At 43.0% G+C, this 27,756-nt stretch overlaps 2 protein-coding genes across 2 annotated transcripts; one reads left to right on the top strand and one right to left on the bottom strand.

Annotated features, from left to right (window-relative positions):
- Positions 1–1,756: 1,756 nt before the first annotated feature.
- PROZ (protein Z, vitamin K dependent plasma glycoprotein) lies at positions 1,757–13,125 on the top strand. Its single transcript, XM_009645743.1, has 8 exons — positions 1,757–1,823; positions 3,507–3,670; positions 5,148–5,172; positions 8,846–8,959; positions 10,378–10,509; positions 11,749–11,834; positions 11,914–12,037; positions 12,614–13,125. The coding sequence occupies exons 1-8, from the start codon at positions 1,757–1,759 to the stop codon at positions 13,123–13,125; spliced, it is 1,224 nt and encodes a 407-aa protein (XP_009644038.1).
- A 983-nt stretch (positions 13,126–14,108) lies between these two features.
- Positions 14,109–27,731, bottom strand: PCID2 (PCI domain containing 2). Its single transcript, XM_009645731.2, has 14 exons — positions 27,557–27,731; positions 25,669–25,758; positions 25,031–25,104; positions 24,220–24,285; positions 23,636–23,677; positions 23,096–23,150; positions 21,307–21,410; positions 19,767–19,842; positions 19,500–19,641; positions 18,324–18,424; positions 16,223–16,296; positions 15,927–16,052; positions 15,598–15,721; positions 14,109–14,595 (listed from the first exon to the last, which is right to left on the bottom strand). The coding sequence occupies exons 1-14, from the start codon at positions 27,590–27,592 to the stop codon at positions 14,506–14,508; spliced, it is 1,200 nt and encodes a 399-aa protein (XP_009644026.1). The 5' UTR covers positions 27,593–27,731; the 3' UTR covers positions 14,109–14,505.
- Between the last annotated feature and the right edge of the window lie 25 nt (positions 27,732–27,756).

Below are 27,756 nucleotides of genomic sequence, written 5' to 3'. Positions count from 1 at the left end.
ACGGGAAGGTAAAGGCAAGCAGGCAGGGGCCACAGGGGGGGCTACAGCAGCAGCCTCACTGCCGGGGGCTCCTGTGAGGATGGTGGGCCAGAGGAGCACGGAAAACCAACGCAGCCCCTGCGATGCAAGGCGAGGAGGGTGAGGTGAGCCTCCGCAGCAGCTCCTGGGTGCACGAGGTGCTGGCTGAGCCCCCCAGCACCCACCAGATGTGACCACTGGCAGCAGAGTCCCCTGTCCCCTTTCCCCAGCCAAGAACACCCCAGCTGGGACCTGTACAATGGGGCTTGGTGGCCTCGGGGGGCTGAGGAGAGCACAGGGAGCTCATTTACTAAAGAAAGCTCAACACACAGTTAACCAAAGAGGATGGGAGGTTATATTGTTAGTTCTGCAGAAATATCAAGGAGGGAAAAATAAATATGTAAGGTTATGAACTGGCTGTGAATAGAATCAAGCTTGATATTAGAATGGTTTTAACTCCGAGTGAACTTCCGGAACAACATCCCGGCAGAGACTGTGCAGGAAAAACCTCCCACAATGCAGTTTCAATGTGGAGGTTAATTATTTGCTGAAGGCATTAAGGCCCGTGATGTGAGCTGCAATGTCGGCCCTGGGTTGGCAGGGCCTGGCCTTGGTGAGGCACGTGGTCTGCTTCAGCCCTGCTCATCTGCCTCAGTACTCACTGAAGCTGGTTTTACAAAGTGCAGTTGATATAAAGTGAAGTTTTATTTGGGAATTGATTTTATTATTTGCGTAGTCAAATAATATCTGGGAATTTATGACATGAAAACACAGAATGGGCTCCATGTTTCTAATGCAGATTAAAAAAAAAAACAAACCACTTTTCCTCTCACTGGGTGTCGCTCTGACTGTAGAAATGGTTTCCTGCTCTTCCTAGGAGCTTGCCTGTGCTGGGAGCCAAAAACCTCCCTGCAGCACCATTGCCATGGCAGAGCCCAGCCCGTGCACACCAACGCTTGGATCCTTCCCTTGTCCCAGGCCAGGCAGGCTCCTAGGAAGAGCAGGAAACCATTTCTACAACCAGAGCAACACCCAGTGAGAGGAAGTGTGGGGTTTTTTTTTAATCTGAGTACTTGCACCTCCTTTCACAGACTCCATGTGTGACCGGAATCCTGAAGTCAGGGGGAGTTTCCTGTGCTCTCCTTCACAGCTGGGCAGTACAAACCTAACAGTGAAAAACAAAAATGCCATATCCGTCCAGATGCATCCCCACAGGGGAAATCCCATGCTTGGTTGCTCCAAAAGCTGACGGGGTTTGACCAGTGCAGCTAAGCCTTGGCAAATGTTTTGTGGGGACAGTGTGTGAAAGAGCTACCCCATAAAACTGATCCCTGTCATCAGCATCCAGCTTGTGCTTTGATAAGGTACAAAGAAACATGCATGCTGCTCATCTCTCCCCATTCTGCGTTACAGCAAATGCAGGCTGGGGGGTGGGAGGAATACCCAAATCTTGGAGCAGCTCTCAGCAGAACTGGCAAACCTGCTCCACCTTCAGCCAACGCGCTAAGGGCAGGGCACTGTCACACCACTAAGCAAGGTTTGGTTGGGTTTTTTGGTTTGGTGGGTTTTTTTGTTTGCTTGTTTTTTTCCTGTGTTGACACTGAGGCCAGGCTTTGCCCTTAGAGGTTTTGTTTTCTCATGAGCAGCTGGACTTTAAACTTCGACACCTCTCCTGTAGCCGTTTCCCCCAAAGGCTGTAGGAATGCGGGCAGGCAGCCACTAGGCTGAGAGGGTGGCAATGGCAAGGTGCTCTTGGACAATGTTGTTCCTTCTCTCTGCCCTTTCCCTTCAGACAGAGCAGACAGGTATGGCCTTTGTTTTGTTGCAGCTTTAATTCTGATTTGTGCTACTGCTCTTCGAAACACACCGATGATTTTGTACCTTGTATCGCGATCACTTCGTAGCACAGGGTGGCAGCACTGAAAACTGTTCCTTATTTTCCTTGCATTTCTCCTGCTTGTTTGGGTTTTGGTTTTTCTTCATATAGCTAAGTAAAAACTTCAGCAGGTTACTAAGGCAATGTAATTTTGAATTACCATCACTTACACCAGGGTGATATTTTGCCTTTTCTTATCATTCTTAAAGAGTGCCCCAGATAGTAAAGAGAATTTTGCTTTATATATTTCTAGTGGCTGCTGAAATAAAAAATAAGAAAGAGGCTGAGATGCATGTTTGCTACATTTTGAAGAAATTTATGTTTCTGTGTTAATCCTCCATGGTTTGTCAATATTAAGGAGGAGCTGAGCAAGGAAGAAAAAGATGGTGACTGCTTCAGGAGGTCAAAACACCCCTGGCAGCAGCAGAAGCGCATTGCCAGTTATGCTGGAGGTGTCAGAACCACTGCACAGCAGAAACGTGCACTGGGGTGTCAGACAGCACTTTAAAATGCAAAACACAATCATGACACTTTTTCTTTTTTCTTTTTTAATGTCACATGCAAGTCTGTTGCTTATCAGATATCCTTCAAAAGCATAACGAAGTGCTTGTATGCAGTTTCAGAATAATTTTGTTACTGCCGCCACTTTTTCCAACTCTAATATTATCGATTATCTCAACCTTTGTGCCCAGCAGTGCTGGGCCCCCAAATTCTGCATAAAATAAAATAAAAAAAAAAACCAGTCCCTTCCCCAGCAGGTTTACTTTCCAAGCCCAGGAGATCTGACAAATGCCCGCAGCCACATACTGCTAAACGTCAAAGGCCACAGGCCCCAGCACGGCACTGGCCGTCTGGCTGGCTGGCAATTTTTGTTGCGGGCATCATTGCAAAGAGGAGTTTTAAGCTCTGGTAACTCTCCTGCCTTTGATCTCTCCTCCTCTTTACTCAAATCAAAATGATTATGGTGTCTTCCCTAAAGATGGTAAAGGATGGTAAAGATGGTAAAGGATGGTATATGATATACCCCTCATAACTGAGCACTGCCAAGGGGTAGCTTTTATTTATTCTCTCTAAGAGAGATTTGATTGAGAACTCAGCCATGTCACGCTATTGCTACTCAGCAAAAAAATCCCTGTGAACTAAGACTGAAGGGCATCAGTTTGGGTCCATCATCATAAATTAATACAAATGATTTTCACTTCTACTGACAAGTCTGAAAGCCCCCTGCAGTCTTACAAAATAGCCTCTGCCTTTATGATAAAGCTTTTCCCTTTTCCCTGGCCGTGCCCCCGCAACACTGCTCTGTCTGTCTGGTGCAGGAAAAAAATGCGTTAGGAAGGGCTTCAAATTCCCTCTGCTTGGGAGCAGGTCAGGCTCTCCCCAAAAGAAAAAGGTCACGACTCCTCAGCTGAGTTTGGGCTAAGAAAGTAGGGCTCTTTCAGTATGTGAGTTTAACGTGCCTGAAACCCTGCATCAGCCAGAAGGTTTTTCTTCATGATTAAAATCAGCTGCTTAATAAGATCTTGTAAAAAAATGGGGGGAAAAATGGTGAAAGTGTATAAGGAAATGAATATAAGTACCGATATTAGCATTTTGTCATACAACATTTCAGTGTTTCTATCGGCTGACGATGCAAACAGAGTTATCAAGAGGCAGAGGCGTGCCAGTTCCTTACTTTTGGAGGAGGTCCTCCAAGGTAGCTTGGAAAGGGAATGCCTTGAAGAGCGATGTACGCATGAAGAAGCAAGAGAAGTATTTGAAAATGATGAAATGCTTGTAAGTATTTTGTTTACCTGTGTGGGTATTAAAAATTACTGCCTCGGTCCTTTTCTATCAAATTCAGCCCCGCAGCCGCCTCGTTTGTTTGGGTTTCTCTCTATGTGAAACCTTTGCGCTTTGCACCCCATCAGGTAGAACGCAAGTGTGGTCAAAATGGAAATGCAGAGGTCAGCTCTGATACTTTTAAAGTCCTCTTCTGAAAATGATGTGTCCTGAGCCTTATGTTGTGGAAGCACATGGCTGTTGTCCCATCCTGACCACACATGGAAAATACAGCTTCAGCATCCCTTATAGGGACCAGGAGGGGCAAGGGGGTGCTGGGTTGGAGGGAAGCTATGCAGCAGCGAGTAGTGGGACCTATAGAAAGAGGCCACGAGTCTCCTTGTAGAAGAGGCCCTTCTGGCACATTTGGCCTGATGCTGTGCTCTTCAATGGGAATCTGTCCGGAGACTGTTTACAGGGAAAGCAGGGGAAACAGCCATTGGGCTGCCCATGGGTGATCCCAGTCCTTTGGGGAAAGCTGACGGAGGTGGAGGTACAGGGAGTGGGGAGAGGACTGGAGCATCTCCCCTATGAGGAAAGGCTGAGGGAGCTGGGCTTGTTTAGCCTGAACAAGAGAAGACTGAGAGGGGATCTCAAAATTACTTACAAATATCTCAAGGGTGGATGTCATGAGGACAGAGCCAGACTCTTCTCAGCAGTGCCCAGCAACAGGACAAGGGGCAATGGGCACAAACTGAAGCATAAGAGGTTTCACTTGAATATGAGGAAAAACTTCTTCCCTTTGAGGGTGACAGAGCACTGGAACAGGCTGCCCAGGGCGGTTGTGGAGTCTCCTTCTCTGGAGATATTCAAAGCCCGCCTGGACGATGTCCTGTGCAACCTGCTCTAGGTGAGCCTGCTTTAGCAGGGGGTTGGACTAGATGATCTCCCGAGGTCCCTTCCAACCCCTGCCAGTCTGTGAGTCTGTGTCCCCTCGGGGAAAGCACCAGTGGATCCAGCTGCAGAACCCAGGGACGAGCAGGGCAGATGAGGGTGGTGACCAATGCTGGTGACCTGCAGCTCTGCTGTCCCCTCTGCCTCCAGAAGCACCTGCTGGGGACAAGGGAGGCCAGATGGGACAGGACGGGGTCACTTCCCAGGCCACTGCACACCAGAGAGATGATGGCCGGCCAGTTTTTCCAGGAAGCTGCATTGCTAAAGGATTCGGCTGTTTCCCTCTTGCCTGTAAAGTGTTTCTTTTCCTTTACAGCTTCTTAAGAAACAATAAAATGAGCAGGATGCAAACCCCCTCCCGTCTCATTCAAATTTTGCTGACAGGGCAGAATATTGCAGTCGTGCAACTGTGTAAATGTTAAACTGTAGTAGATATTCTCTCATATAATGTTTTTGCCTTACCAAAATATTTATGGAAGATGATATTACTCGAGAATTAAAATCTAATTTCCCCCCCTCTTTTTTTTTTTTTTTTCAGAAAATATTTTGGGATGTCTACTATGGTAAGCTGACCTCTTGATTTCTCTTCTTCATAGCAGTGTCATACTATGAATATTGTGATTCAGTCCAATGCTGGTTTTCTGAGAGTTTTTAGCAGTTTATCCTGCAAGGAACACCCAGTCACTGTTTGTCGTGTCTGTAGTAAAGCAGGAGGAAAAGACTTGATGTGAAAGGATTAAAAAAAAACATAAATAGGAAAAAACATTTAAGATTGCAAAGTGAATAAAAAAGTTGAAGGTGAGTAGATATTATCATAGTAAATAAATTATTCCTTTCCCTGAACTTAAGGCTGTACCGAAACAAGCTGGGACCTGAAAAAATCTGCTTTGCTGATACAATAGGGCAGCACAGCTTTACCAGCAAAACCTCCCAAATACAAACCCAGCACTTAAACCTGAGTGAGATAAATAGGTCTTAAAAGCTACTGGGCTGCCTGCAAACTCTGGAAGCTGGCACTGCATCATCCCTTGGCAGCTGGCAAGGCCAGATATGAATCTGCAAAAGCTGAGGGGCTGCTGTAACTAGATGCCGGCTGAACGAGGAGGCTGGGGCACCAGCTTACAGTGACTGTGCCTTATGTCCTCCCTCTTTTCCGCATGCCTTGTCCTAAGATTTCTTCTTGGTTTTTTACTTAGCTGTTATTAATTTCTAATCTTAGGTTTAGACAGTCGATAAGGAGGTAGCAAAACCAGCAGTTAGTATTAATTTTCTGCAGAAGCCACTAAAACACTGAGTTCAGGGAACCGCTACCTAGAAGAAGCCCATCAGTGATGTAAATATTATGAAGAATGATGCTAAACACCTGGCCTTTCATTACTTCTGTGAGGGTGGGATTGACTTCTGATTTCAGTCATCGGATGTTTGTACTAAGCATGTCATGCAGGCTTCCTCTCTAGCCTTTGAAGAGAGAAGGGCAACTGTTTGGGAATAGTCCATCCAAACCAGCTTAGCCATGATCAGGATGCATTACTGGCTTCAGGGGTGGCTTCCTTGCTGTAATTAAAAGCCATTATCTCCTGCCTTCTTCCTACAGAACAGCAGCATGTGTTTTCTTCTTTGTGGTATCTTTTCTAATATTTTGAAGAGTGCTGCTGTGCATCTCCATGGCTTCTTTCCTCCTCACTAAACAAACCCATTTTCTCATCCTGTCTTCCAAAAATCTCATTTTCTAGACCTCTGGTACCCATGTTGCTTTTCTTCCATAGTCCAGGGTACAGTGGGTAAATCTGCATTGTGAATAAAAGGAGGGAAGGGAGAAAGGCTGAGCACCCATCTAACTGCTGGGTCACGCTTTGGCTCTGTTTTGCCCTGCTCCACCTTGATCTCTTCAAGTCAAAGCTGACGTAGCGGCATCATGCTCTAGCGTGGATGTGCGCTGTCAAGGCACTTGGCCTGAGGTCACACTTGTCCCTGACCCTGTTTTATTAACAGTGCAAACTTAACTATTGATAACCTCTCTGTAAACATTATTTTCCAAACAGTTTTGTGCATGCCTTACAGCAGTCTGTGTTTTCCCAGCTTGCTTAATGACAAAGTCACCTGAGGCATTTCTACTCTATGGTGTTCACTCATCCCCTACTAGGTCCCTTATCTATAATACAATTAGATTTAATTGGTTTGGATTATTTGATCTTGAAAAATGCATGTTGGTTGCTACTTACCACCTTCTTATTTTGCTGGGTGCTTACAAACTCTTTCACCATTCCCATAGCTTTCCAGTAACAGAAATTGTGCTCATTTCTCTGTAATTCCTTGAATCTTCTCTTCCCTCCTTTAATAAAGCTAGGTGACAGGTTTACTTTTTCCCCAGTCTTACAGAACCTCATCTGACCCCAGACATTTTTTGAGGCTTCCTCCATATTTGAGCATGCGTTTACAGAGGCTTGAAACCATCTAACTTGCTTCAGGCTGTAGGTGCAGCCCTTCCCTAGCTCCAGCTCCCCACCACTGCTGCTGGAGGTCCTCACTCGTCAACCCTACCTGCTCAGCTGTGCTGATGAGACACCCCCATCCCACCCAAAAACCCTCCCAGGAGATTTAAATTGTGCTGGGGTATGCTGGTGGCATCTGACTGCAGGTGGGCTGAAGGTGTTAACCTCTTTAAGCCAGTATTTTATACCTCTAAAGCTAAAAGATACACATGCCCATAGCTCAAGAGGATGGAGGTTGGGTTTTTTTTCCCAGGCAGAGTTTTCACCTTTCTGTCCCTGATATCAATTACGGCAGCCCACTGGCTGAAGTTAACCTCTCCGATGAAGTTTTAAATTTTAGAAAGGTTTGGACAGCACGTTCCAGGTCAAGCTTTTTTTGGCTTGCTCCCTGATTGCTCATGTCTACGGTAAGCAGTTATTTGGAGAACATTTCCAAACTGGTTTGGAGTGTTTCCAGTGGGCAGCTTAAAGGGAAACTGGCAGCTCTGCCTGGTGCTTCACCTGTATTGAGGCATCCTCTGGTTTCAATGTTCAGTTTGTCAGAAAGACTAAGCTTGCTAGTGTCCAAGCTGCTGTACAATAATTGTACAGATGTGTAAAAGCCAGATTTCCTCCTAGTTTGGTGGTGCTCTCTGTATAATTTTGGTTCCAGTTCTTTTTATCCACATATGCATTTAATAATTTTTTTATTTAAGCCTAACATGGGAGACCTAAAACATCAGTCTTGTGTTACATTCGTAACGAGCACATGAACTGTAAGTCAGTGCTTTTCCCTGAAGCAGAGCATCCATCTTCCAGAAATGGGCTCTGCCTCTGGGCACCTCTCGGCCTCCCTGCCAGGGGCTGAGGGATCACCTCTGGAAGGCGAGACTTGAGCTAAAATCACTCCTTGAGGAGCTAAAATTGCTCCTGAGGAGCAGTTCGGTGAGACGTCGCCCATTTCCTTCCAAACTGCTTTTTGCAATGCTTCTCCGAGCGGCTCGTGCGCTGGGAAGGGGGCTGCGCAATTCGGCTTGGCGGCGATGGTGACCCATCCCTCTCGACAGCACGTTCCAGGTCAAGCTTTTTTTGGCTTGCTCCCTGATTGCTCATGTCTACGGTAAGCAGTTATTTGGAGAACATTTCCAAACTGGTTTGGAGTGTTTCCAGTGGGCAGCTTAAAGGGAAACTGGCAGCTCTGCCTGGTGCTTCACCTGTATTGAGGCATCCTCTGGTTTCAATGTTCAGTTTGTCAGAAAGACTAAGCTTGCTAGTGTCCAAGCTGCTGTACAATAATTGTACAGATGTGTAAAAGCCAGATTTCCTCCTAGTTTGGTGGTGCTCTCTGTATAATTTTGGTTCCAGTTCTTTTTATCCACATATGCATTTAATAATTTTTTTATTTAAGCCTAACATGGGAGACCTAAAACATCAGTCTTGTGTTACATTCGTAACGAGCACATGAACTGTAAGTCAGTGCTTTTCCCTGAAGCAGAGCATCCATCTTCCAGAAATGGGCTCTGCCTCTGGGCACCTCTCGGCCTCCCTGCCAGGGGCTGAGGGATCACCTCTGGAAGGCGAGACTTGAGCTAAAATTACTCCTTGAGGAGCTAAAATTGCTCCTCAGTTCGGTGAGACGTCGCCCATTTCCTTCCAAACTGCTTTTTGCAATGCTTCTCCGAGCGGCTCGTGCTCTGGGAAGGGGGCTGCGCAATTCGGCTCGGCGGCGGTGGTGACCCATCCCTCTCGTGCGGCATTTCTGCAGGCGGCAGGATGTGCTCGTCGAGCCCCTGCCAGCACGATGGCGTGTGCGAGGACAGCATTCGCGGCTACACCTGCACCTGTGCCGAGGGCTACGAGGGAGAGAACTGTGCTTTCGGTAAGGCGTCGCCCCCCTTTTCTGAGAAGCCCTATCTATCTTGTCGTAGGGGGTCCCCAGGAAACCATACGCAGCTCTTCCATTACAGCCAACTACCAGTTTTTAGGATGAAACATGCAGTTTTTGGCAGAGCAGGGGTGATTTGTGCTGCCTGCCTACTGAAACGCTATGGCATCCCAAGGTTACGCAGGCTGCCCCTTCCCCCTGAGCCTCCCTTCTCTGGGGAGGCAGCAAAAGGGCTGAAGCAAGTCCCCTTCACGGGTGGGTGCCCACTGCCACCCAGGCTCCCCGGCTGGTTGCCCTGCCGCGGTCCCAGGCAGCACGTGGCCTGAAGAACCAGGGCTGTGGTGGCTTCCCAGCCACCCTGGTGCCCTGGAGGCCACCTGCACCCACAGGACAGTCCCTCAGGACAGAGGGACTCCAGAAAACAAACCATTTTCCAGTGGAAGTGCAAAAAGGCGTGAAGCAAAATGGACGCTTTCTGGCACGTGAAACACCCTGGGCCAGATCCTACATTTTTACATCTGCCAGGTTCTACTTTCCAGCCCTTACATCAGTATTTCTCAGGTCCCCTGAGGTGGGAGACGCCCTGGCTGCCGCAAGGCAGGGTCATTTTCTGTATAAGGGGTGTGACAGGACAGAGACAGACCAGCTTCTCGGGGAGCGCAGGAGGTGACACAGCTTGGGCCAGCACTGGGAACTAGATCTGCTCAGCAGGAGTCTTAGAAAGCGACTTTATGCGGGTTTTTTTGCTGCTTCTCCATCCGTGAGCTTAATCCACCATCACATGGCTGTTCCTCCTCTTTTGTGCTGAAGCTTAAGGGTTTGCTCAGCTACAGAACGCGAACTGAGCGTGTTTCAAAGGTGATTAATACTCCCCTTCTTTTTGCCTGTCTTTGGCAGCTGTTAATTTCAATTTTCTTAGCACAAGCGTGAGAAATAGGAGCTATGCATTTGTTTTTGCTGAAAAGCAGAAAGCCTCAGCCTTTTTCTTCCTCAAGCAATACCTGCCTCCTTAACATGTGCAACAGTCCCCCCCTCCCCTCGGCAGAGACACTCAGTGTTTCATTTAAAAGAGCAGAAAGAAAACCCGTGGCATCCTCCTGTGGGTTCACATGGAAGGCCTGGTTTGACCCTTGGCTACTAACATTCCCCAAAACCCAGAGGTGCAGCCAGGCTGGTGCTGGGTGAGCGCATCGCAATGCGTCTGTGGAAGTTGCAGAGACTCAGCTGTCTCCAATTTCTGCTTAACAAGGGGAAAAATAATGTGGTGGGAAATACCACCAAGCCAGAGTTGTGTGCTTGTGTGTGTCCCCAAAGCGAGTAAACATAAAATGCTCAGTAAAGAGAACTTGAGCTGTGCAAGGAAACTCCAGCTGAACTGTTCCCCACGCTTTTCCGCCGCTTGTTCTTTCTAGCTAAAAACGAGTGTCACCACCAAGCAAAAGAAGGATGTCACCACTTCTGCTACCCGGGAAGTAATTCCTATCGTTGCTCCTGTGCTGATGGCTATGAGCTCGGGAAGGACAAAAAACAGTGCATCGCGTTAGGTAGGTGTGAGCATGGAAGTACGGGGGGGCACACGCTCAGTGCTGGGAGAGGGGCAGGCCACCATCTGATCTCCAGATGCAATCAGCCTGCTTGGAGACTCAAGGGCTGAGAATATTACCAACCTTCCAAACTGGGCAGAAAAAGGAAGAATCTAGGGACCACCACTCAAGGTGACAGAGCAGTGGAAAAAGCAGCAATATTTGACCTGACCATTTAAACATGGATCTGCAGAGAGGATTTGTGTCATCCTACATATCACTCGTTGGGCCAGGTTTTCCACTCCTATGCTTGGTGAAGAGTAACTCCACTGAAGACCTGTGTGTTTAGGAATGAGGTTCAATTGAATCCCCTCAGGCACCACGATGGTCTGATAAATGAAGGGAAACATTTGCTGCCACGTTAATTAGTTTGAAGCAGTAGCCCTCTTCTCCTCTAGTCTCATACTAGGTATCTCGCTCAATTTCATCCCCTTATAAACTAGGTCTACTAAAACCACAGTAGTATACTTAGGCCCTTGTCTATATTAGCAAGTAGGGCAACCACACAGGAGTTGAGCTGTGGAGCCACACTTTCGGTGGTGAAGGCTTGATGTTCACACTCAATGCACATTTCATGTGGGCTTTCCTTCAGACTAGCTTTAGTCTGGTCCTGTGGACTAAGCACCCATTAGCTATGAGAGTACGTTAAGTGCACTCCTGGAGGGTGTCTTCTGGTTTAGCTTCACCTGAACAGAATCCAGCTTGTGTGACCCAAGACCATGCCACAGGGTGAACAGAAAATGTGATAAATGCAGATAACCAGGGCATCCACCTGAGAAGCACTCCTGCTGTCTGAACCAGAGCACAAAGACATGCACATCTCTAGAGTGACAGCTTGAACATGGAAAACCCAGGATTACCTTGTCCTGATCGGGCCACAGCTATCAGGTATTTGGCACTATTCAGATACCAGATACAAAGATGAGGAAGCAAGTTGGTGGTGATGGTTGGCTGCAGAGGAAGTCTTATTGCAGATACAGTGAAATCTGGTCACCACAAGCCTAACGCAATGACCCAAAATGCTCAGTGCCACTCCTAAGCTATTAGACTACAGATGCCAAGTGAGATACTGTCCTTTTCCTTGGTGCACAGAACAACCCTCAAAGTCAACGTGGAAGCAGTAAGGTATTTGCAGGTATTAGATTTCTTGAAATGATACAGCATGAGGTTTTGATTTTTTTTTTTTAATTCATTTGCTAGATCAATGTGCATGTGGGAGACTTCAAGGCAGGGATAATCTGATAAGCGAAACCAGGAAGAAACATGACGAGCGATTTCCATGGCAGGTATTTCTAGCAATTCATGAAACCCACCACTCAACCTCATGTGGATAGTGCTATCTATCATCTTTTTGCATTTTCTTAGGTCCTGCTGCTAAACTCAGAAGGGAAGGGCTTCTGTGGAGGAGTGCTCCTGAAGAGTAATTTTGTATTGACTACAGCAGAGTGCGCCCTTCTGCACCACCATTTTGAAATCAGGGTTGGTGCTGGTAGGTGCTCAAACACATTTTCTCTTGTTGTAGCACATTTTAGTATCGACAAGCTAATTTTAAAAAAGCTTACTAAAATTTCTGCTGCATAAAAATATTGTTAGAGGAAACAAATCTGCTGTCACCCCCTTTAAGCATCTCAGTCAAGTATCTTGAGCTAGAACTAGAGCTGTCCCACACCCCTCTACAAGGCAAGCAGAGAGGTATCTACCTCTCAAATGCAATTCACAACTGAGCACCTAGGGATAAGCTAAACCAGGTGGATTTAGAAGTGGCTTCCCCCTCTCCCCTCTCCCCCCCCACCCAGAAAAAAATGGTTTCATGCCAAAATTTACCTCTCTTGTTGGGTATTTGTCCTTCCCCCTGAAATTATGCATGCTTCTACACAGCATTAAAAAGCTGGCAAGATATCATCCCTAGTTTACCTTTACTGCAGCTGTTTCAAGAAAGAGCACCCTTAGTTTCTCTAGTGCACGTATTTCTCAGCAGGACTAGGCAGCTGTTTTCAGTTTGCATGCAGTTTTCAGGTCTCTGATAAATTATTTCTAAGAGCGGTGGAATGTCATTGCTTCACAGGGCATAATGAAACCAGTGGAACTGAGAAGATCATGCAAGTTAATGAGAAACATATACACATCCGGTATGATGAAGACACTGGTGAAAACAACATTGCATTACTAGAACTCCAAGAGCACATTGAGTGCAACACCCACCAGCTTCCTGTATGCATCCCTGAAAGAGACTTTGCAGAACATGTTCTAATTCCAAAATTGGCTGGTACAGTCAGTGGCTGGAGGATGGAAGGTGATGAACTTCAAGGTGACGAGTTGCAGGTTTCATACCTTCCTACTGAGGAGTGCAAACAAATACTCAACATGAGCCTCACAAACAGGCAGTTTTGTGGACACCTCCAGGAGGCTGTAGACAAACAACTGGCTGGAGGAAGCTTTTTAGCTACCAAATATAAGGCCACTTGGTTTCTGACTGGTATTCTGGGATCTTGGCCACTAGAGGATGCTGACTTGGAAACTTTCCTATTCACTAACACCGCAAGGTATATTGTATGGCTTAAACAAAAAATGAACTAAGACACAAACACAACCAACCCTCCTGCACCAAACCCCTACCAGTTACTGCAAGGAAACGTTTGGATGCAGCCAGTACACCCATTTGACTTTCTTAGCACGATGTGCAGCAATGGAAGTTGCAATAATGATATGTAATGTAACTCCAATTCATACAGTAAAGCCCCTTTGTCTTTCCTTCTTCTGTTGACACACAGTACTGTGAAAGTCATGATGCAGTAAACCTAGTTACTTTACTAAAACCTGACTGAACTTCCTAGAGCTGTTCATCCTAAAACTGAAAAAGCATTGATGTTTTTCTGGGATTTTAAATGCTGCTAGAAGGAAATGAGTCTTTTTAATTCTTGTTACCCTGAGGTTTGATTCAATATTCATATTCTTATTTCAGCATCCATAAAAGTAAAACTTATGAAGACCAGGGGAACTCCAAGCCTTTAAATGTCTATGTTGATGTAGGACTTAAAAAATGCTTCCCCGTGCACATGGTACCTGTGTTTTTCCTTATGAATCATGTCCACATCAGTTAGAGAGCAAAATAAAACCCAACTCTCAAAGAGGGGGAAAAAAATGTTTTATTTACTTTAATAATAATTTAAACCCTCCAAACTACCATCCCATCACTATGGACAAAGTTATGTTGTACCACCCCTAAACAAACAAAACCCCCAAGGTAGTAACACTTAAAATAATGGATCCAGTGGTAGTGTTTTCCCTGGAAGCAGAATAAAACAGAGCATGAGTAAGTTACTTAGATAAGCTTTTGTTCATCGTAATAAGAATGAAACAAGTAATTACCAGAATCAAAGAAACCCCATAGCCATCTGTGGGCACCTACAGACAAAAATCCCACATATACTTAAACCCTTAAGTATCACTGACACAGTAAAGCTTTTAGCATCAAGCTTTTAGAGAAAGCTTGAAGAGAGTATTTAATATCAGCAAGATTATTGGAAAGACCTAGAAAAAATGGAAACCATGAAAGAAAACATCATTTCCACTCTGAAGAATGGATTAACACAAGTAACAAAGGATGATGCTTCTCCTCTCTGAAAGATAAATGCAGAAATAGTAACACGAAGTACTTTATAAAAGCTTTAAGTAGTTTGGAAGGAATTTGGAATGCTTTGCTTTGTTTCCTCATGAAATACTTTGAATGATCTAGAAAGCCTGCGGAAACCATCACTGAAAAGTTAGCATTTCATTCCAACACACTTTGTAACACCGGCAGCCTTGGTCATTCTGGGAAAGGAGCCACAAACAGTTCCTGGTATTCCAGTCCTGGACATGAACCAGGTCATTTACAATGTTCTCGGGACGATTAGGAGAGTATCCACTAGGCAAGCTGAGTATCGGAAAAGCACTTGCATGAATAAGACGCAACACTCAACACACTGTTGACAGCGGAGGAAACGGGTTCTGCTTACTGACCACAAGCTTTTGATGCTGATGAGATATATAGCCTTTAATGTGACCCTGGCAGAAGGAGAAAAAGACAGCATTAGTACTGGAAGCTGGTAACACAATGCCTGTAACCTCAGCCGTCTTCAGACTACACTGAGCAAAGCTATGTGTGCATACTCAATCACCACTGCACTTAGTATCTGTAAGGATCCAATTTATGTAAGCGTCAGCTCACAGAGTTAAGCAGAAAGTTGGAACACAGCCATGTTTGCGTACTAATGGTGCTGTCAGAGCGAGAGCCTGTTGCCAGGGCCCCCTGCTGGTCTGCTTACATTTCCCTGAAGAGACAGAGCTGTGCAGAAGCATTTCTAAATTTACTCTTGATCACTTTAAAACGGGGATTTTAATTAATCACTATTCCAAACCTAATAAAATAAGTGACATAGTACTTCCTTTTCAGACATGCAGCGTTGTAACATCGAAAGAAATCTTCCAGTCACCAAATCCCACCCTCTGTTACTCCAAGAACGCACCAAATAATGTTTTAGAAACAGAGAAGTGGTTCGTTTCCCTGCTGACGCTGCAATGCTGCTCCAAAACCTCCGATTTATTAGAAATCTCAAGCCATATTTATTTGTTCATGAGTAACTGAGATCCATTTAGAGTAAAAGACAAAACGTGAAACAAAACCAAAGAAATCTGGTTTTAATTTTTTCTAATGTCAGGAGTCTCCTACTTCAAACACAGAAGAACAAATCTGTTCTGGTCCCAGTTACAACTTTTGTATTTCTAAATCAGTATTTATGCATCTATAGAAATGTCAGTACTGGATTTGTAATGTAAAATCCAACTTCAGTTGTAACTGATTCCTGCAAAAGAGGCAGGAACTAAAGGAACTCCTCAGGGCAAATGAAAACATTTCACTTGGGGCACAAGTGAATCAACTTTTTTACACAAGAAAACCTTGTTATGTGAAAACCTGACATTTTTTTCTAATAAACTTTTATTCTCTACCCAGTATTTTTTTACTGTCGGAAGTCTGGAAGGACCAAACAACAAGTGGTCAGCACATACCATGTATATAAGGTTAGCTAAAATGCACTGGACTTCATCAATATCAACATCGTCTACTTGCATGAATTTCAGGGCAAACAGAAAGGCATCTAGAGATAGCTGATGGGTTTTGAGTAGTAAATATCTGAAAGGAACAACAGGAAAAAAATGTTATTGAGAAACAATCACTTAAAATTCTAGTTCTTAGAAAAATGGCCTTTCTACAATAAACTCACTTTAAAAGGAATTCAGCTCTCTCAGAAAGAACTAAGCAGCATATATGTTTCTCAGTCCTAGGTGAAACCATATTAAATCTGCTTTTGCAAAAAAGTAGGTTTTGTTATGCTTACACTTTCTTAAAGAGATTTCTGTACGTGATGATCTTCAGCTTCTCAAGGATAAGAAAGATTCCACATCGAATAAAGAAGGTCTCATGCTTTGTCAGAGCATCATTCAGTAGGAGAAGATTGCCTTCACTGCCAGGAAGAAGAAATGAGAACATGAGAAGGTCTCACTCAAACATGAAAAGAAATTGTCTGACTTGGCAGCAATATCCCTCCCCTGCCTTCCTCAATCATCCCAAATAAATACCTTTTACTTAATACTTTTTGAACTAACGCACACCACAATAAAATAATCACCATACCTCACAGCCTTTGTTACTTCAGCAAACTGCATAAGGTCATACTTCTTTAAGAGCTGAACTGTTGGCATATGCCCCTGAAAAATAAACAGTTTCCAAGTTTTCCAGGATAAAGTCAAATGCATTTTAAATGTAATTTAGTAAGCTGTAACAACATTTGTTAAAGACAAATGTTTAACCACTTTTTCTTTCTTTGCTACAGAACAACAGGTGAATAAAAGTGTTTGTAAGACAACCTCCTTGCCCCTGCCAAACACCTTGTAGATCAACTCACAATAACTACCTACTTATCGTGGTTTAGGGAGTCTCTTAGTATTTCTTAATGTTGGGGAACAGTTATCAAAACTTGTAAAATCAAGATCCTGTGACATGAGGCCTAGGCAGATCCAAATTTTATGTCATGGCTGTATGATCTAATTTGCAAGCAGAAGAACTGCCGGAATCCCAAGCATTACTAATAATACAAGCAGCGCTTCAGCACTGTGAAGTGCTAGCTCAGCCTGTACCAGATTTTTTCTTCACTATGCCTCCATGCAGAAATAAAAATGTCCTCTCAAAAAACAAAACAAGCAAACAAAAAAGACAGACAGAAAGTTTAAATTTAAAGAAACAAAATTAATTCTCATTGCTAGATCAGGTAAGACTGAACCACCTGCAATATCAAAAAGAAACTTGTTTTTTTCCCCCCTGCACAGCAGAGATCAGATTGCACATTGACTTGGGTCAGACTTTAAATTTAGTTACCATCATGCTGTGCTGTTGGTAACTCCTTTCCTGGTTGGAGGATTAGCTGAGAGCAGAACTCAGCTGCATGGTTACTGAGAGCTGCTAGGAATAAAAAAAACCATCCAAGCTATTTTAGTACAGTTTAAGGTTAGTGTTAATGTTTGGGCTCTGATTAAAAAAAGCAACTGTAAAAACAATGACCTTTATCCAGTTTCTTTAGTGCCTCTTGTACACTTGAACTGCTCCAGAAAAGCCACAGTAATTCTAGGCACTAACAGACCCATCAGTTTAAGGCACCCAGTCAAGACTGGGACAAAGTTTTTAGGAAGACTGTTATCAACTCTACCATTGATTGATCTGAAAGCAACCAGTAAGAAAGTCAATAAATAAAAAATGAAAACCAGAAGCGAATTATCATACCCACTACGCTTCACCTTTACCCACTCTACACTGCAAGGGACTGGAACGGGAGCGCTGAATGGAAAAGGGAGGATGGTCATAAACAGGTTGGGGCAAAGGTGAAAGATGGCAACTCATAGAAGCAGCTGATTGACAACATTCACCATGGGTAGTAACTTTGGTAACAGGGTCAGGAACAGGAAACTAAAATCTAGTTCTTATCTCCTCAGTTGTACTGAATTAATGGTTAGCACAATCCCACTAACTCAGGGATACACAAATGCCAGGACAGCACATGGGAAAGGACAGGAACAAGAAGCAGAGATGTGCTTAATTCTTTTAAATAGAAAGATGAAATGAGGAAAAAGTAACCAGTCTTCACTGATTTGTTCAAAACCAAAATGCTCTACTTCACAACCCTTCTAATGTGCCTCGAATGGGCAAATGTACAAGGTGCAGAGAACCCAGCTAGGAATCCTTTCTCTCCTGTGGCAAACCCCGCTCAACAGTCTTCAGCCATCTGTTTGGACATCCTCCTTCCCTTCACCAGGTGAAAGCAGCAGACAGATTTGTAGTAGCGAATCCCCACATTCCCTGGCCCACCTGTGCAGTCGATCACCAACCAGACAGGCACTCTGCTATATGACGTAAGTTATACTGCTAAGTGCTTCTCCAAAGAACTCAAAGTTATCTTTATTACAGAAGTAACCCCAGATTGCACCTTTAGGAGGGGGGGGAGGAAGGTAGCGGGAAAGGAGGGGGGTGTGAGTGTTTGGTTTTTCCTCCTTTCCTGTGTTACTACAAATGACAATTCAACACTTTTTGTCCTCACACAACAAAGTGTGCATATGCTGGCTCTTATGGGGGTCAGGCACAGATAGCCTGTGAATTCCAGTAAGGGAAAAAACAAGAACAGTACTAAGCATCAGTTTGGTTATCTGCCCACAAAAAACTATTTAGAAGACTACCATCTACTCACCAACAACATTTTTACTGGCAGCAGGTAGATCAAAATCATTCTTTTGTTCTTCTGGCTTGAGCGGTGACAGTGCTCAAAGGCAAATGACAGATACTCTTCAGCTGCAGACACAAATAAAAGTGCTATTAACATGGGTGAATAACAAAAACGGATTAAAACCATAACCCAAATACTGTGCTCAATGTCCATCTCTAGCTTGAACACAAGATATTTGAAATGAAAAAAAGAATCACACCAATCAAAATACATTAAGAAAAATGGTGTAAGAATTACTGGAGATTCAAACAAAATATAAAGTATTATCAAAGAAATAAGTCCTCCTTCAGAAAGTCAAAGAAAACTTGTCAAGGTCTAGATGTCAGAGGTACAATTACAAGCAATATTGGAATTTTCAGCTCATTTCAGTAATACTATTGTGCTACTACACAGGAGGGCAGAATCTCAAGGAGTGCTGATAAACAGAACTCTTCTAAATTCACAATTAGGTTCTTCTGAGGCTGTAAGCTGCATGTGATGCACACATCTGCTGAGCTGCAGAAACATGCCAGAGAGATCACACGGCATGACAACATGAAAGTCTCTCATCAGTTTTCACCGAGGGAGAAAAATGACAAGCTTGACAGGCAGAAGACACTGTTTAGAGTGACAAAACCAGCTCCAGAATAGATTTTGGTCAGGTGCTTGGGTTAGCGATGAGAGTTGTACACCTTAGCTCTAAAGGCATTTCTATTAGTGAATCATCAGTTTCTACACCTTCCAAAAATCAATGCACTGCAAAACTAATTCTACAGTACGGTTTGCTGAAGATTTCTTACATGGCGTACAGCAACTTGAAGAGGACAAGCCAGTCGCAAAGCCTCCTTTGGGAAACCTTTTACAAACCTAGTTTTTTTGGATGCTCATACATCTTATTATGCATGCACGCAATGCATAAGACTACAGAGAACTTCACTGACACAAATATTTTAAAACTGAGCATATACTACAATTAGAAGTGTCATGTAATCTCTGATCGGATCTGACGCAGCCTGTGGGCCTTGGATCTTTCAGCATGACTTTTCCTTTGATCAATTCAAACAACCGCACCTTTTACACACATTTTGAGTCACACAGGTGCATCAGCCAGATTTCACACCAAGCAGCAAGACTTTAAATCTGCCTACTGGCACACAGTACCTTGCTTAAAGTCACTGTCAAACATGGCTTTGCGTCCAACATAGTATTTGTATGTAACTCGCTGTGCCATACTATATTCATCCTTCAGATTTGAGCTGTCAATTGCTCTAATTAAGGGCTTACATAGATGGAGCTTGTTGATCTGTTAAAAAAAAAAAATTAATTGCATTTTACTCAGAGAGTGGAGATGCATAGTATAATATAAAAGGGGTGGGTTTGACTTAGAATATGAAATACAAAACACAGCTTACCGGACTTGAACCCTACCTTAAAATAAATTTTAAACAGCTGATTCACAAGAAACAACATGCCCCACTTTTTCGAATCTTCAATGCCTGCTCGACTGTCATAAGAAAAAAGAAAAAAAAATAGTACTGAACATTATAAGAAAATAATTAATTTGTCCTTATGGTAAATTCTTTTCATAGATATTTCATGGATTTTTAGCATAAAAATAGGTGTCTGAAAATAAAAGTCAAGGCCAAACTGTGTCTCTTAAACCATACCAGTACTGTCAAAACAGATGTGTTCCCATCTTAAATTTTGAACAGCTCTGCTACATTTCTTCTCAGCATAATGAAAAGGTGTCAGGCAAAATATTATTCATCTGCATCAGGGTCAAACAGAATCACAGAGTCACAAGGGTTGGAAGGGACCTCGGGAGATCATCCAGTCCAACCCCCCTGCTAAAGCAGGTTCTCCTAGAGTATGTTACACAGACCTCGTCCAGGCGGGCTTTGAGTATCTCCAGAGAAGGAGACTCCACAACCGCCCTGGGCAGCCTGTGCCAGTGCTCCGTCACCCTCAAAGGAAAGAAGTTTTTCCTCATATTCAAGTGAAACCTCTTATGCTTCAGTTTGTGCCCATTGCCCCTTGTCCTGTCGCTGGGCACCACTGAGAAGAGTCTGGCTCCGTTCTCATGACATCCACCCTTAAAATACTCATATGTGTTGATGAGATCCCCTCTCAGTCTTCTCTTCTTCAGGCTGAACAAGCCCAACTCTCTCAGCCTCTCCTCATGGGGGAGATGCTCCAGTCCCTTTATCATCCTAGTTGCTCTCCTCTGGATTCTTTCTAGGAGTTCCTCATCTTTCTTGAACTGGGGAGCCCAGAACTGGACACAGTGCTCCAGGTGGGGTCTCACCAGGGCAGAGTAGAGGGGGAGGAGAACCTCCCTCGCCCTGCTGGCCACACTCCTCTTAATGCACCCCAGGATACCATTGGCCTTCTTGGCAACAAGGGCACACTGCTGGCTCACGGTCAGCTTGTCATCCACCAGGACTCCCAGGTCCCTCTCGGCAGAGCTGCTTTCCAGCAGGTCAGCCCCCAGCCTGTACTGGTGCATGGGGTTCGATCTCCCCAGGTGCAGTGCACACATGCTAGCATAGCAGTTGCTTATAATATTCAAGGTGAAAGAAAGATGGGGGGGAAAAAAGCATTTTCTCCACTTCGGAAGTGTTAAAATTGCTAAGACTGGAAACCAAAGAGTCACCTCTTTTCCATCTAACCGTAATGAAGCAAACTTCGCAACTGAGCAGGGCACAATAGTGTTAATGATCTTTCCTGAGAAATGGGGACATCATGAGTCCCTCTCGACAACATCTGCTAGGAATGTTAAGCCTGAAGGGAGGCCTCTCCAGCTGTAGTTAACAGTCAAGAGAGAACAGACTACAAATGAGAGGAAACGAGCCTCAGAAGCGTCTGTTCTTATCCAGATATGGTCTTAGTAAGTGGAAATTCTTATGTAATGCTCATTAAGTTCTTAACAATTTAATAGTGCAAGTTTTATAGAGGATCTTTCACTTACGTGTCACTGGCACAGACTCGAAAACAGCTCATCAGCAGTTCTGCTGCTTTTTCCAACATGTCACCAACTTTGCTTTTTCCTTTCTTCACAAGCTGTTGATCCGCCTATCATTACACAGCAAGACATAATGTGTAATTTTACATCCTGGTTCACTGGGTTGTAAACAGTTTAGTTCCTTAATATGGCATTTTACAAAGTCTTATAGCAATATATTTGTCATGCCTGCTATCCCCCAAATCTAGAAAGTAGTCAAGCTCACAGAATAAAAGAAAACACTCGGAGAAGCTTCCGAACATGTACCAAACGTAATGCACAGGAGGCTAGCCCTCTGAAAGTAGCACTGACCGCTATTACCTTTAGTGCCACTAAGCTTAATGCAGTGCTCAGAAACCTAAATTCAAGACCATCTGATAGCTGAATCAGAGAATTAACACTTCAATGCGAGTTTTCAAAGACCAAGAGTCTGGCAAAAAGAAGTCTTTTGAACAAAAGCAAACTAAAACAATTTCCCAGTTACGGAGTTTGAGTTTTAGAATTTATAATTAAGCTTCTATCCACAGCCACGAGGGCTAGATTTCTAAGCCATATTCAACATTTTCTAGTAGTAACACACACTGCTAGGACCTGGGATTTTCAGAAGAAATGGAAAAGTTATGTTACAGCAGCAAGAAAAAAAGGCTGAGTTGCTAATACATGGGAAAGATCCGTTCACTGATTAATGCACAACTTAAACAACAAAGAAGAGTGCGGGAAAAAAATAGCGAGTAGATATTTACTGTGTACTTTCTAAAAAGTTTTATTACAGTGCTTGCATTCTCACTAGCTGAAACGTAAGGAAAAGAAATGGAAATGCATCCTTTGCTGCCGAAGTCTTCTCTGTATCCATATCCTTTGAATACGCTAGGGTTAGAAGAGAGAGTTCAAACACTTCCAACATGACTGATCACACTTTGTCCTGTCTCACGCTTCTCAAATATACAAATTTGCCTCATTCAGACTGAAAATCGAGATTTGTTACAAGGCAGGCACACACACACAAGAAATACTCTCTATGCAAGCATGCCAAATGTGTTGTTTTGTGGGTGGGTGGGCACAAGAAAGTGCTGAGGAGACAAACACTGAAAATAGCGGATATTGTCAAACTCTAACCTAACTTGAACACTATCTTCACCTCTTCAGGTAAAGTGACTAGGAGCAAGATCACAACCCTACTGCTTCCCTTGGCCGAGCATCTCTCTTTGGACAGACCCCTACACAAGCTGCTTCAATTCACTAGCCTGAGAAAAAGAATGTAAATTTGGTTTCTGTGGGGGCTTTTTTGCTTGTCAGCAGTCGTATGGTCTCAGCAAGGGCTCCAATGAGCATCAAAAGCAGTACACACAGCTGGAAGAGGGGAAAGGAGGCAGAAACTTCCCGCTTCAGATGTGGTAGGTGGTTAGATCAGCTCAGTTGCCTGGGATATCTCCACCCTTATAAAAACTCCACCAAATCCCAAGGATAACACATGGAAATAGTGAGTTGTACCACCATGCTACTCTATGAAGACAGTACTTAATCACTTCATATGCTCTCAGAACTTCTCTAGTTCAAGCTGCAAATGGGAGGTGGGCAGACTGAGCAACCTAGTTTATCAACAGGACTGGATAAATTTAGTGTGTCAACAAAATCCTAAATGAGGAGTTAAAGAAGTACTGAGCAAAATTAGGCTATGTAATAAAGTCTAAAATATTTCCACCATGGAAACTCCTAACAGATAAAAGTAATGAGGCTGTTAATCAGATCTACTTACGTTATTAGCAAAAATTCGAAGATCGAGTGCTACAGCATACATAATAGGCAAAGCCCTGGAAAAGTTAAACATAGTATACTTAGCACTTGTAAATCATGCAATATAAGTAAGACATGAGAAACAAGCATTACTTTTTTTTTTTGCTAGTTGGTCACAAAACTAGAAAAGTATACAGTAAAGTAGGATGCAGTTTTTAGAAGTAAAAGTCTTCAAGATCTCAGCATTTCAGAAATCCTACACTGGAGGAAGAAGTAATTCAGAAACATTTTTTACAGTGGCTTTAATAAAATACCATCTCATTTTGAACAAATTCTTCATGTGTTTATGTATGCACCATTCTACATAATTAAACTTAGATGTTTAGTTTTCACACTTTTGGATCTAAAATCTCAAACAGGCAGTAAAAACAACTAGGCTGCATTTAAGAATTACTGGGGATAAATAAAAACTATAGGCATAGTTTTATGTTAGTTGACAGCTATGGTATTATGATAGTGAAAGATGAGAGGCTAGTTTCTAGCAGCTCTCTGAGGTACTCACCAGTTTTCCTCTTTATGTGCCTGAAACGCTCGCAAGAAGGATGTATTCCGTTTAGGAGAATTTAAAATGCTATGAAACGAAGCACAGATATAAAACCCAGCAGCTGTATGGTACCACATACCACTGCATGAAAGGGCAGAAACCAACAAAGCAGTAAGCAGATGAGGAGTCAGGATGCAAAGACACAGTAGGGAAGAACGTGAGCACAGCCACACACTCCTTGGTGCGGCAGCAGCTGCGAGAAACATTGGTTGCTTAGAGATAAGCTAGCAGCTTGCTTTATCAGTATCTTCCCCTCCAGCCAAGTACAAGCTGGGATGTATATTAATGATTTGAGGGTCTCTTATACTCTGTGAGTAATTAATTTTGTATTTTAGAGCCAAGTGACAGATTCCTCCTTATTCTTACAGACAGATGAAAGAACAGTGTTTCTGGATTTCCTTGCTTAAGAACATAAATAGCTGAAGTGTATTTGGAAGCAGATTGTATTCTATTAGATTTTAAAAGGGGTGAAGACAACTTATTCTACAAGAAGACATATATTTAATCTAAAAACAATATACAAGGTTTATGGAAAAGGATATTGGACGATAACTGTTTGGCATTTGTATGCTTCTATAAAGTCATGGTTTCCAACAGCGTAAGTACACCTGTCAAAGAAAAGGTTCATTAGTGCATCAGAAAATAAATACGCAAGACAAGGCGCGGTTTTTTGCCTCCTAATAGGCATAGAGCTTTACGGTTTATTTAAGAGAGACATAGAAATATGATTAGAAATGTTCCTAGCAAAATGGAACCAGTATTTTTACATGGCACTAAGCCTGATAAATGTAGGAAACTGATCCAAGAGAAGAACAGGGATTTGTTTGTATAATATGCACAATATCAACTGTAATATGCTAATGCTTATTGAAACTTTCACCAAGATTAGCATAGATTAAAAAACAATAAATCTAAGACTGTTGAAAGTGAACTAAAGACTGTGTTAATGCAGAAACTCTTTTTAAATAAAAGCCTCACGGAATTACTTAGGTCCTAAAGCTGTCTTAAGGGTACTTTTATGACTGAAATTCCCTTTTAAAAATATTTATTTCTCTTACTTATTTCACTCTAAATTCTTGTGTAGCTAGTAAACGCAGAGCAAGCACCAAAACCAAAGCTGTATCAATGGCTGTATGCAGATGACTGCCAGGCACATAAAGCAAATTTTACATGGAGAGGAAAGAAAAGGTGTTTATTTCTTGTAGTTCCAGCATTATTTATATGAGTAATAAATACAAGTTTTCAGATGTAAGCCCTTTAAAATAACTAAGTAAACTTAAGGATATCCTTCCCCATCCCTGCGGGATGCCTCAAAACTGTGGGCACAATGTAAAATTCTTGGTCCATCTTTACCTTAAGTGGGCTGCAAACATTTCATCGTATGGTGGTTCCAAAACTTGTTGACACTTCTCCTCTGGAGACGGAAGCTAAATATAGAATAAATCAATGAAACATTAAAGGAACATCCAATGCACCAGAAACGGAAGACTGTATGGGTATTTTGTCATGGCAGTTTTATGCATACATGCCTTTGCTATCTATCAGAACCTTAAGTTATATTAATAATCACAAGTAGTATAATGAATTGCTAGTGTGCATTCTGCCTCCAGAACCTGATTAGAGCCAGCCTTAAATAAAAGCATCCAAAATGTATATAGCACAAGCACTGGACCCTTGCTACCGACTGGTTTTCTCTTTATAGTCACTTCCACCGTGCCACATTGCTAACTAGTGTTGACCTGGGCAGAGGGGACTTTCAAGACTGTATCTACCCAGAAAACAATTCAAAGTATAACACAAAAAGCCATCCAGGAAAAAAATGGAAACATATAATATCCTTGTAAGAAGAAATGAGAAACAAACCCACAAGGGGATCTTGCTCTGGCCTGTGAAACAGATTTCTGAGGTTTATCTCCAATGGAAAGGAACCCATATAGAGAGCTAGGAAAACTGAAAGCAAAACAAAAGAAAGGTCAAAAACAGATTCTCACCTGTAGCCTTGGGTTTGCAACATGTGGATGTTTAAATGATACCAATTCTGCACAAAATTGTCCATCTCTGGTATCAATGGCTTCTTGCACCTACCAAAGAAAACAGCCACGTTACAGAATAAAACCCAGCTGCAGCCATACAATGTATTTACGCATGACTACAGAAGTCACCTTCTTGTTACTAGGGTTCATCCACATCAATACCAGCCCAAATGTGAGTTTTTAAAGCTTTAAAGCTGAATGAATCAATACTGTACTTTCAATACACCAGTTTTTCAAAAAGGTATAAGGCAGAAGGTGGGGGGAACACTATTGTGGTTTTTTTCCTTATTTGCAGGATACGAGCAAACCAGAGAATATCCAAACAACTTACATGGGTTTATAGCATTATAAAACAGCAGTTGAGAACCAGAGTTGGTTAAGCTTTTTACAATTCCAGTTGGACTTATGGGCATCAGACACATACATGAAGGCATGAACAGTCTTGAGTATTACTGTTTGCAATGCTGCACATGGAATTTGTATGTCATGAATCAGGACTTGCAAATGTATTTCGTATGAATTCAACATTTAGTAAGAAAAACTACTTCCAAACCACAAAATTAACTCTCCTTTACTTGGAAAAAAAAAAAACCCATGAATCTCTTAACGAGTTTAAGCAGTTGATTTTCCCTCTTTTGCTGCTTCCCTTGCTATTTTAGTCTGATTTTTCCCATTTGGTACAGGATTTCCAAACAGCAAAAAGATTTTTTTCTTCTTTCTATCAGGACACAAAAATATGACAAATAAAGCACAAGCAGTGGGAAAGGAACTCTTAAGAAGTAGTACCTAAAACTACTTCTTACAGCTGAAGAAGTTTCCAGCTTGATGTCACAATAAGCTGCTCAGACTATTTTTTGCATGGAGTTATCTTTAGCAGGAAGCAGAATTAAACTTTTTTTCCCAACACTTACAGTCTTGACAGGTTTCAAAAGTATTCTATACAGATGCTAGTACCAGACGTTGCCTTTGGTATGACAGCTATGTCTTCAATCTACCTGTCTTCATTTTAAAGTTTTATGCATCCTGCTGTCATTTCCTTACCCACTGCTTTGGATTTCCATCCTCACCTGGTGAGTGTCCATTCTGCCAGTAAAGTGTCCAAGTCTGACACAGAGCAAAATGGCTTTTTTGGTAAGAGATAAGGTATTGGTGAAGGGTGTGTAAAAACTTAAGAAAATGCACACAGTTCAAATGCACAGATGCAGTGTATATGATAAGGAGGGTGCAGACAGAGGATCACGAGGACTGTCAACTGGAAAAGATGCTGACTTTTCAGAGCAGATCACTGTCCTGAGAGATCTCAGCCGCTCCATTTTTGAGATTAAAAAGCAAACAATTACTCTTTTTGTGCTCTTCACTCGTTTGACTTGACTGATCTTGACTGAAGCGAGTAAGGTAACAATGATGAAAACATGACGGTTCAGAAAAAAGCAGTAAGAGTGGTCACGCTAAACGCCTGTCACTGAAAGTTCAGTCCAGCTGGTATACTTGTGACCCTGCTCCTGCCCCTCCATCCTCCATGCCATACACACCGCACTTCTGTACTTCTTGAATCCCTGAGCTGCGTTTGTTACTGCACATACACACAATCCCACCACGTTAGTTCTTACACATTAATTACTTCACTACCCATTATCAGCAGCCATCACAGTTTTCAGAAATTCCAGGTATACATCTTTAGCACGCAGCCGGTATACTTAAGACAGGCTTAAGAAGTGTACCTCTTTACCACATCACACATTCTAGGCTGTATTTCTTAGGCAAAGTAACATACTTCCAGCAAAGAAAAATACATCCACCTATTCTAACAGTGCCCACAGATAACAGTAAAAAAAGACTTGCTTACTTGCTGCAAATACTGATTTATGGTGATGTGCGCCATTAAAATGCGAGTCGAAGAGGCAGGTGTCCCAAACAAAACGCAGCTGTGTCACATTCTGCAAAACGAACAGGCGTTTAAGAGGACAGCAAAGCAACAGCACCTCCCCCGGCTCCCCTCTGAGGAAACAGGGGGGCGGCTTTGTCCCGCCCCTGGCTGGGGGGCAG

This window comes from Egretta garzetta, unplaced genomic scaffold (assembly GCF_000687185.1).
Source record: "Egretta garzetta isolate BGI_Z169 unplaced genomic scaffold, ASM68718v1 scaffold168, whole genome shotgun sequence".
NCBI lineage: Eukaryota > Metazoa > Chordata > Aves > Pelecaniformes > Ardeidae > Egretta > Egretta garzetta.
Note: the sequence above shows the minus strand (reverse complement) of the source record. Positions and strands in the feature narration are given on the sequence as shown.